The sequence below is a fragment of the Saccostrea cucullata genome, unplaced genomic scaffold (assembly GCF_032062105.1).
Source record: "Saccostrea cucullata isolate Sc308-1 unplaced genomic scaffold, CSIRO_AGI_Scuc_v1 ctg850, whole genome shotgun sequence".
Classification (NCBI taxonomy): domain Eukaryota; kingdom Metazoa; phylum Mollusca; class Bivalvia; order Ostreida; family Ostreidae; genus Saccostrea; species Saccostrea cuccullata.
In genome coordinates this window covers 69,772-89,931 of record NW_026941357.1, presented here as the reverse complement: position 1 = coordinate 89,931, position 20,160 = coordinate 69,772, and the positions used below count along the sequence as shown (strand labels likewise).

The 20,160-nt window shown below is 31.8% G+C and overlaps 1 protein-coding gene across 1 annotated transcript; it reads right to left on the bottom strand.

Moving 5' to 3' along the window:
- Positions 1-488: 488 nt before the first annotated feature.
- LOC134257679 (protein-serine O-palmitoleoyltransferase porcupine-like) lies at positions 489-18,144 on the bottom strand. Its single transcript, XM_062740271.1, has 13 exons — positions 18,115-18,144; positions 12,896-13,210; positions 11,766-11,979; positions 10,270-10,313; positions 9,672-9,859; positions 8,614-8,720; positions 8,235-8,348; positions 6,308-6,408; positions 6,113-6,189; positions 5,933-5,996; positions 5,572-5,657; positions 5,107-5,211; positions 489-4,325 (listed from the first exon to the last, which is right to left on the bottom strand). Exons 2-13 carry the CDS (start codon positions 13,143-13,145, stop codon positions 4,227-4,229), a joined length of 1,449 nt encoding a protein of 482 aa, XP_062596255.1. The 5' UTR covers positions 13,146-13,210; positions 18,115-18,144; the 3' UTR covers positions 489-4,226.
- Positions 18,145-20,160: the final 2,016 nt, after the last annotated feature.

Here is a 20,160-nt window from a genome sequence, read left to right as displayed (position 1 = left end):
TATGACAGGGTCTAATATTAATATGGTGAAGTACATGTATAAAATGAAGGTAAATTTTAACAAAACAGAACATCTTATAAAATAATAAATACAGAGCAAAACAATTTGAGCTGTAAATATTGGAAAATAATGTAGGTTAATATCAAAAACAATAAAGCACCACAACAAGACAGAGACCATTTTAATTGCATGGAACAAGTCTGAATGAGAACTTGTATATTAAAAATTGACAAAAAAATCGTACAGGTATTTTTACAGAGAAGCTTCTGATCAACATTTAAATGTCAAAATAAAACTTTGTTTTGATTTTAATTTAAACAATAAATTGCTTTGTTTGTGATCAACATTTAAATGTCAAAATAAAACTTTGTTTTGATTTTAATTTAAACAATAAATTGCTTTGTTTGTGATCAACATTTAAATGTCAAAATAAAACTTTGTTTTGATTTTAATTTAAACAATAAATTGCTTTGTTTGTTTGTTATTACTAGTACTGTAATTAACGGAAGCAGCTGTTTCAGAAAAAATACATAACTCGCTTATGCAGGTTATGTAAATTTTTTCTGCAATAGCTATACGACCGTTTATTCCAGTAATAACAAAGAAAGAAAGACATTTTATTTTTTATATTTATATCTGTTTAAATAATCATTTAAAGTAGGATTAAAAAGATTAATTATTGTATTAATGATGCGAACGTCTTTATACATTTCATTGATGGAACAGCCACTGATCAAGAAATCTGTACAGGCGACATGCCTACTGTAGTTCATGCAGTGATTAACGCAATAAGTTTTCTTAAGAAATAAAGGAGAAAATATTCAGTGGATATAAGCTTAACTTAAACATCATACTTTGATATCTTGTCCACTATATATGTGATTATTGTTTTTATTAAGACAAATGAAAGTTGAACGACTACATGTAACATTTGTTGAGCACTAATAAACTATGATAAGGAAATAGTACTAAATACACAACAATCTTAAATTAAAATACTATTTTGACTAGACTAAGTACTATTACAACCCAAATTACACTACCCAGTTTTAACTCCACTATGGAGCGATAAATGTAAGATATCAAAATACATTTTCATGCATGCAGAAAAATATATGCATATACTTTATGACATGAACTTGCAAATGAACCTAAATAATTTTACAATATTATATAAATATTGGCAGAGATAAATATGCAACGACTAATGCAAGCTTGTGTATTTAATATATTGTTATACTCTTATAAATATCATTCTATATATTTATTACTTATAAAAAGTCCAACAAAAGAACTGTTCATTACATCAGTCTAACAATTTCACTATATTGACCGGTCTTACATAAGAACTGTTAGAGCGCAACGTCACTCATCTGTTACGTCGCAAGTAATTAATCATCGTTCAATATCGGCGGCGCAAAAATAGCCGAAGTAAATTAAGAGCTACAAGAGTTGTTGCTAACAGCAAGGTAAGGAAGAAGGGAAGAGTTTTTTTGTGATAAATTATTTTTGTGATAAAATATATATATAACAATGGTTTTCTTGGGCTGAAAATTTTCAATGTTACACTCAACTACATGCAATATTTATATAATATAGAGTGTATTGATTAAATTGATCAATCTTAAGTGAGCAGTGAAGGGTATAACAAAACAGTTATAGACTGGGATTCGGGCAACATATGATTTGTTGGACCTGAAAGTGAAAATGTTGCCCTTGGTCTGCGGCCTCAGGCAACATTTTCACCTTCAGGTCCAACAAATTATATGTTGCCCTCATACCCAGTCAATAACTGTATAAAAATATACCCCTTTTTAGTCTTTCAAATGTAGAAAAGATGCCATCAAACAACAAAGCAGGAAATGATGAATATACAACATGATTGGCAATATCATGATTTTAAAAATCTGGTTATATATTCACGTCAGAAAACATCTTTCTGTGTTAAAAGAGAACAAATGCTTATTCCAAGCAAAGAGTGTCACCTGAAGCCAAAAAGAGTTTGTGACTTCATTATAACCGAGTTTTACTGTTATATTATATGATATGTTTATATATATACGTCTTAATTCTATTTATTTTTTTGTAAAACCATTTTGTAGAACAAATGCTTATTCCAAGCAAAGAGTGTCACCTGAAGCCAAAAAGAGTCTGTGACTTCATTATAACCGAATTTTACTGTTATATTATACGATATGTTTATATATGCGTCTTAATTCTATTAATTTTTTTGTAAAACCATTTTGTAGAACAAATGCTTATTCCAAGCAAAGAGTGTCACCTGAAGCCAAAAAGAGTCTGTGACTTCATTATAACCGAATTTTACTGTTATATTATATGATATGTTTATATATGCGTCTTAACTCTCTTTATTTTTTTGTAAAACCATTTTGTAGAACAAATGCTTATTCCAAGCAAAGAGTGTCACCTGAAGCCAAAAAGAGTCTGTGACTTCATTATAACCGAGTTTTACTGTTATATTATATGATATGTTTATATTTGCGTCTTAATTCTATTTTTTTTTTGTAAAACCATAACATTGAATCTGACAATGATACAATAGTTAAGTATAGAGAGAGGATTGTTATTGCTGTCAAAGATTATAATACAATGTTGTAATTTACAGAGAGACCTTCCTGACTGAAGGAAATCAACACAGGATTTTGAAACCACAGGAAAAAGAAGAAATAGATGTCTGATGTCAGTAATGTATAGACTGGTGTTACAGAAATCTGTCAGAGTGACTGGTGTTGGACTGGGTAATCACATTACCCACGTGACATCAGACCGGGTCTGGATCTGTGAACTTAACAATCTCATCTTACCAAACGTAGAAGGTGATATTCTAGATCGTGTGACAGATTTAAGTGATTATGGTGTTGATGTACACACTGTGACACAAGAAAGCGATATAATTTATATAGACAGTAACTATAACATCATTAAACTGTCTACAGATAAAGTAAAGACCACAGTGATACCATACAACACATCACCATGGAGACCACGGAGTGTCTACAGCTCCACCTCCACTGGAGACCAGCTGGTCGGAATGTATAATGATGATACAGAGACAGGCCAGATAAACTGTTACACTGACACAGGAAAACTCATACAGACCATACAGCACCACAACAACACAGGTCAGGGACTGTATAGAATACCTCACTACATCACAGAGACCGCAATAGAGATGTTATTGGTAGTGGTAACAGACAGTACAGGGGGACATAGCTTCTCCTACAAAGGTCCTCCATCAGATTTATAGGCTCAAGATGGCATTCATATTCTTAGTAATAGAAGTTACAGTGACCTTCACATACATGTACCAGTATCTATATATAGCTCTCTATCTTACCATCACTCTGTAAAACTTTCACAAAAAAGAAAACTCTTCAATACATTTACATGGTACTCTATACACTCTATGGATTTAGGATTAATTAAAACAATATAAGTAAGGGTAAAATACACCCTTTCATTTTAACATTTGTCAAATAGAAACTATAGATGAACAAAAGTACAGTTCATAATGATATCAAGATGATGTACTAATTAGTACAAATGCCCACAATCTTGACAAAAATGACTACTCTTTCCAAATTGGAGAAAATGCAAACTAACAATTTCAAAAACCATTCAAGATGTATATAAAATATAATACTGGGGGTTCAAAGAACATTGCTGAAGATATCTGAATTTTTTGATTCCCAAGAGTACTGTATTCAATGTTGACCTTGTTATCAAAATAAAACCTAGCATCATATTATTCACTAATCACACAGAGGATATGACCATAAGTCCATAACTAACATTAATAATTTTTCTTATGTAAATATGTGCAAATACTGTAAATGTATTACATTTGGCTTGTACGATATTTGGCGGAAATTCATTTTTCAACAAATAAGGGTAGATTTGATTTAGCGCTGTCTGAAGTTGCTGGTTATAAAAGTTAATAAACAAGACATTTAGCGATGTACTTGAATTAGTGGACTCTGCTTTCCGCCAAAATCGTTAAAAAGAATACACCACTAAATGTAATACATTTACAGTATACACCATGCAAAACATGTAAATATCATAGCAAACAATGAACACCACAGGGCTGGGGTGGTATTGCAACAACAGCATTAAAGCATGTATCAAATTGCACATTATGATAGCACATTTTGAATTTCTTTGTACATTGTTTATCTTCTAGGAAGCTTCAGAAGGCCTCTTTATTACACCATTAAGTGAAATATGTAAGTTCCCAATATGACCCAGTGACTCAGGAAGCCGAGATCGGACCATTTCTGTAGTGTATGGGACATGTTATAGCCCTGTAAAGAAAATCATTACAATATTATAAAACATGAAATTACAATGTTACATGGTGAGACACTTATTCTGATCACTGAAGATAAAGTGACAAGTTCATGTAATGGGAATTGAAACTGAACATGGCTTGCAAGTAAATTGCCACATGACAAGTTAGTTTTCTCTGATATCTGCACTGAGTTATACCCTTTGCATTTAATGCACCCCATTGTTTTCTTATCACAGATACTTTCATAGAATGAACATCACATGGTTATCTTGCATTACTTTAAAATTTGTAATCACAGAATATTTACATCCACTGAATATTTTTTCTCATTTATTTCTTAAGAAAACCCATTGCGTTAATCACTGCATGAACTACAGTCGGCAAGTCACCTGTTCAGATTTGTTGATCAGTGGCTGTTCCATCCATGAATTGTGTAAAGACGTTCGCATCATTAATACCCCTGGTACAATAATTCATCTTTTTAATCCAACTTTAAATGATTATTTAAACATATATAAATATACACAATAAAATTTCTTTCTTTCTTTATTATTACTGGAATTAAAGATCGCAGCTATTGCAGAAAAAATTTACATAACCCACTTATGCGGGTTATGTATTAATTTTTTCTGCAACAGCTGCTTCCATTTATTCCAGTAATGACAATCAAAGAAAGCATTTTATTGTTTAAATTAATTTGTAATTACAGAAATTATCACTGAAAAATTATCATTTAAAGAATTCCTAAGGAATTGTTTATCTGGAAATGAATGAACAGTAGTTTGACCCCTGACCTTTTCAGCCTCAGCACTGCTGTCAAACATCAGACCCAGGTACGCTAAATGAAAGACGGCTACACATCCAAAACAAAGGTTTGTAATCCACACAAACGGATGGTTCTGTAAATATTAAAATAACAGTCAATGAAATATATCCCAAATGTTATTCAATTAAAATAACAGTCAATGAAATATATCCCAAATGTTATTCAATTATATTTAGGATGTACTGTACAGTATGTACTACCACAAAAAGCAGGCTTCATATTTTAGGGACTCTGGCACTAATTCATGCTAAGAAATTATTATATAAATAAAATATATGGTGCTTTTAGTATATAAAGCTTAATTCATGAATACCCCAATAACTTAATACCTGGTGATTCCGCTAAATTTTGAAGACACTAATTTATGAACAAGTAGAGTATTTAGTATAAGTGTTATTGAATTTCATCTTTAATTTAAAAAAAGAATTCTTACTTGTTTGTAGGTGTGAGGACAGTTATCTCTACAGGACCGCGCCTCCAAACAGGCATCAAATACCCGGGCCAACTTCCTCCTAAATACTGAAGACACGTATAGCATAATCATATCAACTTAATAGGATATCTTCTTAAAAATTACCTCAACAAGCACATGCCTGTTTTAAATAAATGGTCAATGAGTTTTAGCATCCTATTCATTGAAGGACTTTATAAATGTTCACCGACTTCTCAAACAGAATGCACTGCATTACTGAATGTTACATTGTAGTTATATACATTTTTTTATAAAAATATTTTAAAATTTAAGGAGTTACATAAAAAATACCTTGTCATTTTCAAAATTATCAGCATCTTACCCATTTCAACATAGGAATAGAACCCCAGTGATAATAGAACTGCTGCTAACTGAAAATTAAGGCCCTGTAATATAAAAAAGAAAATTGATGAAACCTAAAGAACATAGGTCCTATTTTCTATTTCAAATACTTTTTTGGAATAGTTTAAAACAATCCCCAGGATGATTATGTGAGACTCACATGAAGCAGACTGCTGGCTACGTAGGTCAAAGTGACGGCTAAAAATGTCCCATATGGACGGGCTGTTTTGAACACATCTAAAGAAACAAAAACGTAATATATGTAAATAGTCATCTTTAACATTTACAGAGACACACAATTCTTAAAGATAGATAAAGGTCAAATGTACATGTAAAAAAAAACTTTTAAACTTACAGTTTTTCAACCAATTATGCATAGGTAAATTCCAATTAGTTACGACTTCAACTAGAGATCTTGGAAATTCAACGTATAATGGTCGCGTGACAGTCACACCACTGAAATTAACAAATATTCATGAAGATTTTACGTTTGTATATTCAAAATAATAACATGAACTGAAGTTCTTTTTAACCTAGGTAATATACTGTTTATTGAAAAGCATGATGCTGCCATTCAATATAATTTGTATTCACTTGTTAAATCGCAAAAGAAGATGATGACTCTGACAATAAAGTGCCACGCCACAGCATGATACGCCCGTCAAAAAATTACCCAATTATCTTTAACAGTTTAGAGTGCAAGAAAATCATGTCAACCTTAATTCTAAGATTTCAATGATTTTTCCATTTTTTAAAAAAAATATTTCTTTATCCATCCCCTGTGCTGTATATATAGGCATAATTATAACAAATATTACATAACTGATAGATTTCTATACTATTTGTGTTAGACTTTGTTAAATGCCGGCCATCATAATAAACAATATCAAATTAGTCTTAACAACTTAATCTATGCCAAATCAATTTTGAAAAGAAAGGCTGGCCATCAAATGATATATGCTATAAACTGACCAGCAGTTCTTCTGTCTAATCCCCAAAGGATACAGATAAGGCAGCGCTTTTAATGATCTGATAGCCTTCCTACATTGAACTCATTAATTAATCTTTGACTGGATGCTTGTCTATTCATTACTCCCTTAATAGTAATGGATCTGCACTTTTTATCCTAAAACACTTTTAAAACATATAAAATACTCCATGATTTCTTTTTAGATGTAATGCCAGACAAACTTTATATTTAATACATATGGACAAGTAGGCATGCTGATTCAACCCCACCCCAAAAAATTAGTTTTTAATTAATTAATATTATATAATATCAGATTATTAGTTTATTATGCAATATCAAATAAGTTTTAATTACTTTTCATCAAATTCATTTTAAATCTTAGGCTATTCATTTTAAAACTTAGGCTAGCAACAAGAGCTATTTTTAAATGGATGTCCATTTGCCCAATACCCGAGGGATGTAGATAACAGCAGTGCTCTACTAGTTATCTCCTCACTCTAAACTCATTAATTTCTCTCTAATTTGACATGCAACTTTCTGCTATCAAAATTCTTCTTGACCAGTGCTTGATAATTATGCCCATGGGACAAACTGAATTCCTCTCATTTACATTGAAATTTGTTTAAGATTGCTGTAAAGTATATGATGAAAAAAATAAGTTTTTACTTGATTTAACACTTTTTAATAAAGATACAACTCTATTTTTTACATTTTTAGGATTATGAAATTTAAAATTTAAAAAACTTAGTTTTTAAAAAAATTTCACTAAAATTAAAGGTCACAGTGACCTTGAAATAGGTCGCGACACACCTTCTACCTAAGATGTATACTTTTGCCAAGTTTGATAGCTCTAGGTCTAATAGTTTTCTAGTTATGAGCAGGACAGGTTTTTTCCATATTTGGCCATAGCATCTTTATTAAAGGTCAGAGCGACCTACTTTTTGTGCACGACACACCGTCTACCCAAGTAGTATCAGTTGACAAAGTTTGATAGTCCTAAGCCTAATAGTATTGAAGTTATGAGCCGGACACGAATGGACAGACGGACAGACGGACGGACATGAAGCCTATAACATAATACGTCCCGTCTTAAGACGGCCGTATAAGAACTCACTAGTAGATCTTACAGGGTTTGACAAATACTCACTAGTCTATCACACTAAGTTGGATAAATATTCACTAGTCAATCTTAATGAGTTGGACAAATACTCACTAGTCAATCTCACTGAGTTGGACAAATACTCACTAGTCAATCTCACTGAGTTCGAAAAATACTCACTAGTCGATCTCACTGAGTTGGAAAAATACTCACTAGTCGATCTCACTGGGGTTAATTCCAGATAGAGCTATGGTGGTCTCCGAGACAAAACATACAAAATAATGGCTGAATCTGAAGGATTGGGCATCTCTGTAAGCACGTACCCACCTACAAACAAACACAAAATGCACGAGTATTGCCATGGTTCATTATAGATAAACACATGAACAAATGAATATTAAGGTAATCTGGGGAACGGCTGTGTTGCCAGTTAGGAAATTTCTTCATCTAAAAAATTTATTTTTATTACATGTATTAGTGACCAAATAATTGCCAAAATCTACACAACTTTTTTAACATGAGTGTCAATGGAACAAAACATCTCATGATGAACTGAACATACAAGAACAATATGTTTTTAGGAGAGACTTACTTGTAATTACTGTCTAGAATGATCCAGGATCCAAAACACGTCGAGAAGGAAAGACAGAACACAGAAAACAAACTGGATTTCATCACTTTAGTCATCCAATCTACATCCTAATGACAAAAAAATATATGTATGAATTTAGGGAGGAATGAGGACTTTAGCAGAAACGACTCCTGTAGAGAAAAGACTTACATTTTTACCACAGAAGTTTGGTCACCCTATAACTGTTTGTTGTTGTTGTTTTTTTTTTTTTTTTTTTGCTTTTTTTACAAATTATCTGTATGTTACTTCATCTAAATCTGACTTTAAATATTTTTTTAAAGATCCAGGTGCTGGTGTGTGTGTGTGTGTTAAAAACTGTTAGTGTTACATACATGTATGTATATGCATGCATATTATCAATACAAAGTGATATATACAATTATGGACTTCAGTGTAGGTCGATATGTGGTTATAAGGACTCATGGCAATTGATATTGACCGAAGACACAGAAAGTGATAGCGACCGAGCCTGCGAGGTCGCTATCATTTTCTGTGTCTGAGGTCAATATCGATTGCCATGAGTCCTTATAACCACATATTGACCGTTCACTGAAGTCCATAATAGTTATATTATATAATCACTCAAAGTGAATGTACTGACACAGTCCTAACAAAACGGACTTGGCTGTCATTACGTCACAATGGTTAAATTCACGCTTCTTATATTATGACGTCACGTTCTACGTAACTTCAGTATAACCGAACGGCGTGTCGTGCGATATCATTTTTCGCGGATGCGCTTTCGCGTCGCTATTGCAAAAGGAGGAATGTCACGTGACGTCCTTTCAGCCAATGAAAACTACGAAAATAATCCTCTTATATATAATATATATGTATGTATATGCATGCATATTATCAATACAAAGCTTATGATTATTTATAAGAATCTAATTCATCTTCCACTTTTTACCAATTTACAACTTTACATTTTTTTTCAAAACAAAACTTTAGTTTACAGTTTAGAGAACTCTCAGACCAATAAGACTTTAATGGAGCACCTAATTTTTCTCAAAACTTACAAGGCACTTTGATAAACTTGTGGAGTAGATACTTTTAAAGTCTTGAAATGACATCCAAGGCCCAAAGATAACATTTCCAGCACAAAAAATGTAGGCCATGTAATCTGTAAAGGCAGGCAGAGGTGTAACTCCTGATGTGATGTCAAAACCAAGGCCTATAAGTTTCATAGACAGCATTATCTGTGCACCTGAAATATAAAATTACAGGGATCACCTGGAATACAAGTTTACATTGATTTTGTATATATATAGAACCGTTACAACTTTTGTACATGTACTGGAAAATGCATTTGACATTTCAGCCAGTTTATGAGAAACTTGCAATCCAGAAGCAAACATAAACTAGTGCTTGCATAGTGCATAGCAAAAAAGACAACTGGCTCTAATAAAGTCATTAATGCCAAATATCAATATATGACTAACAAGACAGTCGGGGAACCTCTAACTTTTAAACTTCCTAATGGAAATGTTGATTTCAAATGCAATAAACATATACAGATAGGTTGTCATGCTGAAAGGGGAAAGTTAATAACACAAATTTAAAATTAAGTTTTATTCTTTTTAATAGAAAGCATCCACTAACATCACCAAGCCTTACCTCTAATACTGTGCCAGATTTTTTCATCCACAACAAACAACTCACTGTAATAAATTAAACAAGAGGCCCAGGGGCCTTATAGGTCGCCTGAGTATTCTGTAACAACTTTCAAACAATTAAATTTGGTTCGTGTTTTAAACCAGAGGCCATGAAATTCACAATTCACAAATTTGAAAGAGGCACCATTGCTTATCATTATTATTAACTTAGCATGCTTTCTCTATTTACTTAATACCCAGAGGTAGATCAGAGTAACAAAGAGAAAATGCACTTCCACTTTATACCCAGTTGTGCATCACACTGACCCATTGAAAACATATTTCAAAATTTTGCAAATTTTATCATAAAATGGTTGATTAATACCAAAGAGCAGATTTCAAAGCATTAATTTATTTTCAGATTATGTACCCCCCCCCCCCTCGGGCCCAGGGGGCATAAAAAAAACCACTTTGCTAGATGCACCGTTCTTCATCATAAATATATATACTTGGATCATTGGCATAAAACTATGAAGCAAAGGAATATATTTTCAAAAAATTAATGTATTTTTACTATATAATTATATAATCAACAGAATCCTGCCCTAACACTAGAACCCCAAACCCTGGGGCCATAAAATTAAATATTATGGAAGAGGCACTCCTGCTCATCATAACGATGTGCTTAGTTACTTTATTTAATACTCAGAAGCAGAGAAGAGGATTTTCAAAGAATTAATGCATTTTCACTGTATAATCAATAGAGCCCCGCCCTAACACCAGAACCCCTGACCCTGAGGCCATAAAATATATAAATCTGGAAGAGGGACTCTTGCTCATCATAACTATGTACTTAGTTAGTTTATTTAATACCCAGGAGCAGAGAAGAAGTTTTTCAAAGAAATAATGCATTTTCACTATATTATCTATATAGCCCCGCCCTAGCACTAGAACCCCTGACCCCCGGGCCATAAATTTCACAATTTTGGTAAAGGACTCAATGCTCATTACATTCATGCCAACAATTTGCCTGCTTGATGTCCAGGAGTAAAGAAGAAGATTTTTAAAAATTGCAATAATTTTTGTGGTTTTGGCCCCATCCCTCAGGCCCCAGGAGGGCGGGGACCATGAAATTCAAAATTTTGTTCCCCTTCACCTAAAGATGCTGTATACCAAATTTGGTTGAAATTGGTTTAGTGGTTTCAGAGAAGAAGCTGAAAATGTTCAAATGTTAACACACGACACACGATGGACGATGGACGATGCACGACGGACGACGATGGACGAAAACAGATAGCAATAGGTCACCTGAGTTACTCAGGTGACCTAAAAACAGAAAATAAATATATACATGTATAAGCATGTAGCTTCAGATAAGTATCTTACACCTTTTAAAAAATTTTGGGTATTAAGCCGTCCAGTTTCTTTCAGGAAATTATTCAATCTTATGAATTAATTTTTTTCAAGTGAAAACCAGTAGAGGTATAGTAGATTGCTTTGTCATCATCAGTGACTTACCATATCACAATGAAAAGGAAGATATAAGCTGCCACTGTCACTCCTGCTATGTTCTGAAGCTTCCATGATGTAACGAGCAGGATTACGTACACAGACACAGCACAGACAAGCAGATAGACAATGTTGTTACCAAAAAACATGTAGAGAGCTAACAGCCCCCCTAGACTAATGCAGATATTAAGTAACCACCGGGGAAGGGGATGGTCTTCTGTATCTATCAAAATTTAAAATAACAAGAATAACAAAGTCTACAACTGAAAGACAATATTACAATTCCAAATTTTTACAAGAGATGTTTGTAAAACACTTATACTCCCCTCCCTCCAAATTGGATTTTTTCTAAGTCCAAGGGGCATAACTCTAACGAAAAAGGTGCAATCGTACCCAAAGCAAAACTTGACCTAGATATTCAGCTGAAAAAATCTGTATACTAAATTTCATTTCAATATGTGCAACCTCTGTAAAGAAAATGCACGGAAACTGCAAATGAGTGGAATTTTTCTAAGTCCAAGAGGCATAACTCTGTCAAACAAAACTCGACCTAAATATTCGCCTAATAAACCTGTATACTAAATTTCATTTCAATATGTGAAACCTCTCAAAGAAAATGAACAGAAACTGCAAATTAGTGGAATTTTTCTAAGTCCAAGGGGCATAAATCTAACAGAAAGGGCGCGATCGTACCCAAAACAGAACTTGACCTAGATATTCAGCTGAAAAATCTGTATACCAAATTTCATTTCAGTATGTGCAACGGTTGTGAAGAAAATGAACGGAAACTAAATGGACCGACAGACCTACATACCGACAGACAGCAGCAAAGCAATATGCCCTCTCTTCTTCGAAGGGGGGCATAAAAGTTTCATAAATTCAATCTAGGGGCCAAAATAAAAAAAAACAACATTACAACTCATTAATCAGTTGATCAAAATATTGACTTGGAAGGTAAAAAAAACCCATGCAACTCAGTATGATAAATTGTTTTCTTTCAATTAATATACTGCCAATGAAAGCATACACTAATTTCTAGCCATTCATGTTTTTTGCTTTTTATTGGTAATTGCTAATTAAAAAGAATTAATGTATCAAAACAATTCTTATTGAATGAAAGTTCCACAATCTTAAATTACCTGAATATCCCACCACACAAACAATCCTAGTTGTGATACACAAAACATACAGCGGAGCCAACATATGAATTGTTTGCTGTAAGGTAGGGTACAGACAATTCTCGGCCAGATCCATAAAAGAAATCCGAGCATACTCCATTTCATCACCGTAATCAAAGTCTGTATAACCTGCCAACATTTTCTCCAAATCCTCTTCATCATAAATGTTGGCATCATCATAATAATCATCGAAATTATCATCATACTCCATTGTTCACCGGTGATGTTATACAGTCATCGTGGCACGATAAAGTTCACATGCTGATTTTGCTGATACTGTAAAATAAACTCCAGAATTATTTAAATATAAAATTTGAATTTCCCATAAATAAATTAGGATATTAAATAAAATAATCATAAAAGCACCATTAGCACTTCTATATCTTTTGAATGAAAGAAATCAAGTTCATCAACAGAAAAAGGGGCACCTGTTTTCTGTTTCACAGGTCCAGGAAAATCACTATATTTAGCTATATAGGTAAATCTACCTATATAGCTTTATTTACCTATATAATATAGCTATATTTAGCTATTTCAGAGTAAATTTCTGTTTTATGAAAAGCAGACAAAAAGTCGCATAATGAAGCAGTATTAGTTTTCAACTTTGAAATGGACTGAAAACAATTCACCAAAAACCCACTTACAAGAATGTTTCTCCTTTTGTGTAATTGCAATCAAAGATCTAAAAGTTTTGGGGCTATGTATAACAGTTAATCTGTGAGGAATAAACCACTTTAACAAAGAAAAGCAGTTTTGGTCTACAAGATAATTGATTGGTAATAATTGAGAACAATGCAAGGCAATCACACTTAGTCATGCCTCACCGCACTTCAGCTATCCAAACAATAGAGATACATTTTTTCGGTTAAAAAGTGTTTAACAGGTTGGGCATATAGCCTACCAAATGGTACTTTATCCCCCGTTTGGTAGATAATCTACCATATCGGTAACGAATTTTACTAACCAAATGGGGGACTTTTTTATTCTATTGCAATTTTTATTAAAATAAAACAAAAGCGCATTTATTCAGGCAATGGGGGATTTTAGTGAACATATTCCTCGTACAATTAACATAAATCGGTCGAATTTCTATGTGTAATTTCTCCGTAACTTCGTAAAAACAATACCCATAGTTGTCTGTAACAGCCGAACTTCTTGATCAAACGATCAAAAAAAATCTTTATTGTGTCTTGTTGGATAAAAACCCAATTTTATACAGTGATTTAACTCTTGATGAGTTAACTTTCAAATTCTTTTTGGATCTTCGTCAATGTTTATCTCCATAAAATCCTGTTCAACACGAGCTCCTCATGCCTTACCGGTATTGTGGGCACTTCCTGCTATATAAAGTTAATTTTTTCCAGAGTTGTACTTAATATTTGTTGTTATTTTTCTTTTAGGATGAAGTTGCAGATTCCATGCGATCTTTTGGGGTTTAATATGCATATTACTGGTGAATTTAATAAATTCGAAAAATAACATTCAATAAAAGATGTACAAAATGACTTTTGCCATTATTCTTGTTTTTGTTCCAAGTACATCGTTTTAAAACAATAATTATGTCATACTCCAACTGCATTTACTATTTCTATGAAGAACAAAGCCATTGTGCTCAAAATAAAAAGAAATAAAGGCAAAACTTATTTTTCTTCTGATTTCCTAGTTAGAAATTAACACAAATGTGCCTCCGTAGTTAAATCCGACTTTTCATCAGGTTTAAAAAAGATCATCGTTTTGATTGGTTTGCACTAATTGATTGCTGGCCCGGATAATTGAAATAGAAAGTAAAGGACATGATTGACAGGTGCAGCATCGTTGGAGAAGGAGAGAATTTTCTTTTAAAGTAAAAAATGGAGAAACATTGCACTTGTTTACATAAGCTACGTTTTTTGTCAAATTTTTTAACGACTCTGCGCAAAAAATTGCACATAGAATTTTTGATTTTTTTCACCCAGAACACCGATAAATATCTATATTTTATTCCACATGGTTTAAAATTATGCGAAATTCCACTCCACTCTATGGAATTAAACACAACCAATTTTGTCCCCCATTTGGTTAGTAAAATTCGTTACAGATATGGTAGATTATCTACCAAACGGGGGATAAAGTACTATTTTGTAGGCTGTGCCCAACCTGTTTAAAAGAGGCAATGTTTTTACTGTCTATGCCCTAGGTTGCTTTTATCAAACCTTTTAGAAAATATATCAGCCATAATTTACATGCCACTTTTTGTCTGCTTTTCATAAAACAGAAACTTATTCCAAAATAGCTAAATATAGCTATATTTTATAAGTAAATAAAGCTATATAGGTAGATCTACCTATAACGTTATAGCTAAATATAGTGATTTTCCTGGACCTGTTTCACACTAGTAGGGGGTTCAGGTATAAATTTTCGGTGAAATATTTTCAATTAAATATATTCTAGCACAGTCATGGAGACATTAAGAAATATAAAAAACTTTACTTGGTGAAAAAATTCCAAGTAGAACAGAAGTTATGAAATAATCAATGTTGTGAGTACTGCTATTTTATGTAAGGAAATTTCTATACATACGAGTATTGAATGATGGCACATAAAAGGAAGAAAAATCCGTTAAATCTAGGTATTTTTTAAAGGATTTTTTAAAGGATAGAGTCTAATTTTATCTAGAAGTAAGGCAAACTATATATTTTCGGAAAGGTCTATGCAAGCCCTAATTTTCTGTTTCCATGTCAGCTAAAAATATCCAAGATGGCGGCAAAATATCCAATATGGCCACGGCCCGCCAATAGTAAAAATGACCGCTACAGACTTATTGAAAACATACTTTTAAAATCAGGTGAGTTAAGAATAAATAATGAAATTTTATGAATTATTTTCAATTTATTACTTTTAAAAGATTTATTAAAATAAGGATCATAATAAAATATGGTCACTAAAAGTTAGCAAAGAAGAAAAATCTATGTCAATATCATGAAAATGGCAAAAAAAAAAAAAAAAGGAAAAAAGAATTTACTACAATTAATTCACAACTTTATTTTTAAATTTACATAGATCTTTAAATACATATCAAATTTTCGGTTTCAATCAATAGATAGTTTTCGATGGCCCCAAATTTAGCAAAAGTTATCTCCCGTTGGTCGCCATATTGGAGGTCGAAACAGTGAGTTTTCCTCTTTGTCTTACCAAGTTTAAGAAAATATAGCAGAAATATTTGGTGGAATATCTTTATTAAATAATTTTTCTTAATAAAGGAGGCTTCCAAAAATTTATATACCTTAGAAAAATAAAGATTCCTAATTCAAAATTGCAAATATAAAAATTTAAAATTGGTTGAACAATGAAGGAATATGAGCATTTGGACCTCCAGTATGGCGGCCAACGGGAGCTAACTTTTGCTAAAATTAGGTCATATGAAAACTATCTATAATTGTATATTTTATCCATGCTTCCTGGACAAGTTGAGTATTAAGTTTCTCTCTCAATTCAGATAGAATGTTCTATCGTTAAAATGATATTGTCCTACGGACCCGGTTATCTCCCGTTGGTCGCCATATTGGAGGTCGAAACAGTGAGTTTTCCTCTTTGTCTTACCAAGTTTAAGAAAATATAGCAGAAATATTTGGTGGAATATCTTTATTAAATAATTTTTCTTAATAAATATCGTTAGATAGAATTCGTTCCGTGTATTCGTAATGTAGCAGAAAGAAACACGGGCGATAACTCGCATAGTGCATTTACTTGGAACAATCTAGAGAGTTCCGAATGTATACATGGCCGGTAATTTGAATCGCGAGAAAAACGTTGAAAAAATTAATTGGATTTTCATATTTCTATGGATTATTTTTTGGGATAAAAGGCATAAGCAATCTCAAGAAGGTTTGTTTTGATTATTTTGGTAGTTATTCCCAGTGCAAATCATTTTATATTCTTCAAAATCGTTTCGGAGCGGATCCGCTCCGATTTGCTACATTACAAGTATATGGGACGTATTCTAACTGTGGTGAGGGCCTGTACCGAGACACAGTTAGATTATTCTAACTATCTCGAGTTCTGCTACTACAGGCCGCGGGCGGGTACCATAATCATGATATGGAATGATTCTACAGCATTTTCCTGAAGTTTAACTGTAAAAAAAATTAACCACAAAGTATCATGTGCACAAACAAAATTATAAATATTTTATAGTTATAAGTAAAACAATAAATATATATTTTCTTTTATCACATTTGAACTTCGGGTTATTCATTTATTATACAGACAGTATTTCAGAATTCAGAGGAAATCCAGGCTGCAGAATCAAATTTGTACATTTATATCGGGGATCGTTAACTAGCATATATAGACCCCTGTATATGTTATGTAGTAGGAAATGACCATAGTTTTCGAATTCATAGACTTTATTCTAACAAGTCTAAAATTATTTAATCTCACATTTTCTATTTCACTTGTGGTTTTACGATACAAAAGTGTGCATGAATTTAAAGGTACTTAGAAACTGTTCAAAAGTTGCGTGGGGTTGACGTCTTTTGAATGAAATCCGGGTAAATTATTTTCTGAAATGATTACGGAACCACAATTTTCTGATAGGAAATTTTCTCAGCTTTCTAATACAGTAGTGTATGTTGCATAAAAATATTTTGATTACTTACCGTAGTAAAATTGACCTCTTTCCTTTGAAACGGAAAAACATAAACTTCTGCACATTGCATCAAGATGCAACAAATTAACAATGTTAATCTTCAAAATGTAAGCTTTCCTGTGATATGTCAATGTCGTTAATTCCTTAAAAATCGCCTCCCGGAAAGCCAATCAAAATGACGCTATCAACGTCGCGGAGACAAACTTACAGTGCCATGCATCAAAAGGGAAACCCCGTATCCAATTTTAGCACAACTTCGACCCGGTTAATTTTCAACACAGACTTATTAGAATGACATAATACACACATCATACGAAAGTTCAAACAAAGAAGAAAAAATCGTTATATTTGATTTCTAGATAATTATGAATAATAATGCAAAAAAGACGTTTATAAACACCGATAAATTGCGTGTAAATAGCACAATTACACAGGTAAGTCGGGTTACCTGAACCCCCTAACACTAGGAAAAACAGAATTCTAATTTTCTCAAATAACAAATAAATACATGGACCCAATACACTACCACAAATAAAGAAAAAGAACCGATTACAGATCTTTGTGCACTGTGCAGTTTTATGATACTTATCACACCATCTTGATCTTCGGCAAAAAATGGGAATGCCTAATTGAAGACCTACAGGTAATTGAAGACCTACAGAAGACCTACGAAAGACCTACAAAAATTGGGGACATATACAGCAAAACTGATATAATATTCTGATTAAACATGCTCTAAATATATAAAATACACAAAAAAGTTTTATAAAAAGAAGTTTTAAAGTGTATTTTTTAAGCTCGGTAATGGGAACTATTTCTTCTCTCAGAAGACCTACGGCAAGAACGATAACTCGCGTAAATAACAAATCAGCTGTTCACCAAAACATATTAAGAAAATGTAATTATCAGAAAAATGTAAATAAAAAATAATGTTAAAGGACGGAAAAAAATCATTGGAGATTCTTTATATATACATACATCAAAGATAAAAAAAAATAATAATAATAAAATGCAATATTCAGTCAAAACAATTATTTTGTTAAAAAAAAAAATAGTTATTAAAATTAGTAAAATTGTAAACACTGTACATAATTTATAATACCATTATATATTATGTCAATCATAAAATCATTATAAATACATACACTTGTATATACGTTATATTTAGTATTTTATATGTGTTTATAAATAGATCAGTATAATATTTAGTTCAAGTTTGAATTGTTGAAATTAATAATACCTAGTAATGTCATTTATAACATCTGGAAATTTTTATAAGATTTGCATTTATGTAGAGAATGAAAATTTTAAAATTGCAGTTAAAAGAATTTGAAGTAATTTTTCAAGAAGAACACAGACATAATCACTTTCAAAATATTATTTCCCCCGAGTCAAAGCATCAAATTTTTTTTTAAAAATATGCATGCATTTCTTATGTGTGATAACATGCATGTTTATTATTTTATTCAATTTTAAAAAGTGTGTATTTTCTTTTAATTTAATTATTGAATGGTACACCTGGTATCTTCAAATGTATATTTTGGCTCAAAATGTAAAAGAAATAAAACATTATGTTTCATATTATAGTGCCTATTTCTTGGCATACAGCATGTTATTTGGAAATATACATTTAATTAAGTTATTAAATATTCCTCGTGAATGTCATATAAATGTGTTATACTGAAAAAATATGACTATTTTGAATATTAAAAAAAAAATTCAAAACGTAATTCATTTTAGTAAGTTATATTCTGAATAAATGCACAATAATTTTATTTGTTTATTCTTGCTAGCATTTTTAGGATATAAAATAAATATTATATATCTTTGCTCTGTTGACTGCAAATTAACATTCATCAGAGCAAGTGGGGTGTGTTGATTTGCAATCTAAACACGGATATATCCTCAGGGTGTCTGTGTATACAACAAATTAGTGAAGATCGAAGCCCTTAGTAAATATTGGTTAATTGAGACAAATCCACAGCATACATTTCAATAATTTGAACTTGAATATTTAATATTTATCCCATAAAACACATATTAAAAGAATTGCATTATTTGTTAAATATTAACTATAGATTTCAAATATTAATTTGATAAATGAAATAATCATGATAATTATTTATATTTTTAACTTCATCAAAATTCATCATCCAGCTGATTTCTTTATCATAATTCATAACTGAAAAACTCAACAAAATCATTTGCATTTTTTTTATTATGTCATATACATATATAATTCTTCCTATAAACTTCACAATATAAATGAGCGTGTTGTTGTTTACAAGACAAGTCAGCCAGAGTTATCGTTCTTTCCGTAGGTCGTCTGAAGAAATAGTTCCCCTTACCGAGCTTAAAAAATACACTTTAAAACTTCTTTTTATAAAACTTTTTTGAGTATTTTATATATTTAGAGCATGCTTAATCAGAATATTATATCAGTTTTGCTGTATATATCCCCAATTTTTGTAGGTCTTCCGTAGGTCTTCTGTAGGTCTTCAATTACCTGTAGGTCTTCAATTAGGCAGGCCGGCAAAAAATGGAATATGTGCTCACTAATTTTAAAACCTAACCCTCAATTACAGTAGGCATAATTTAT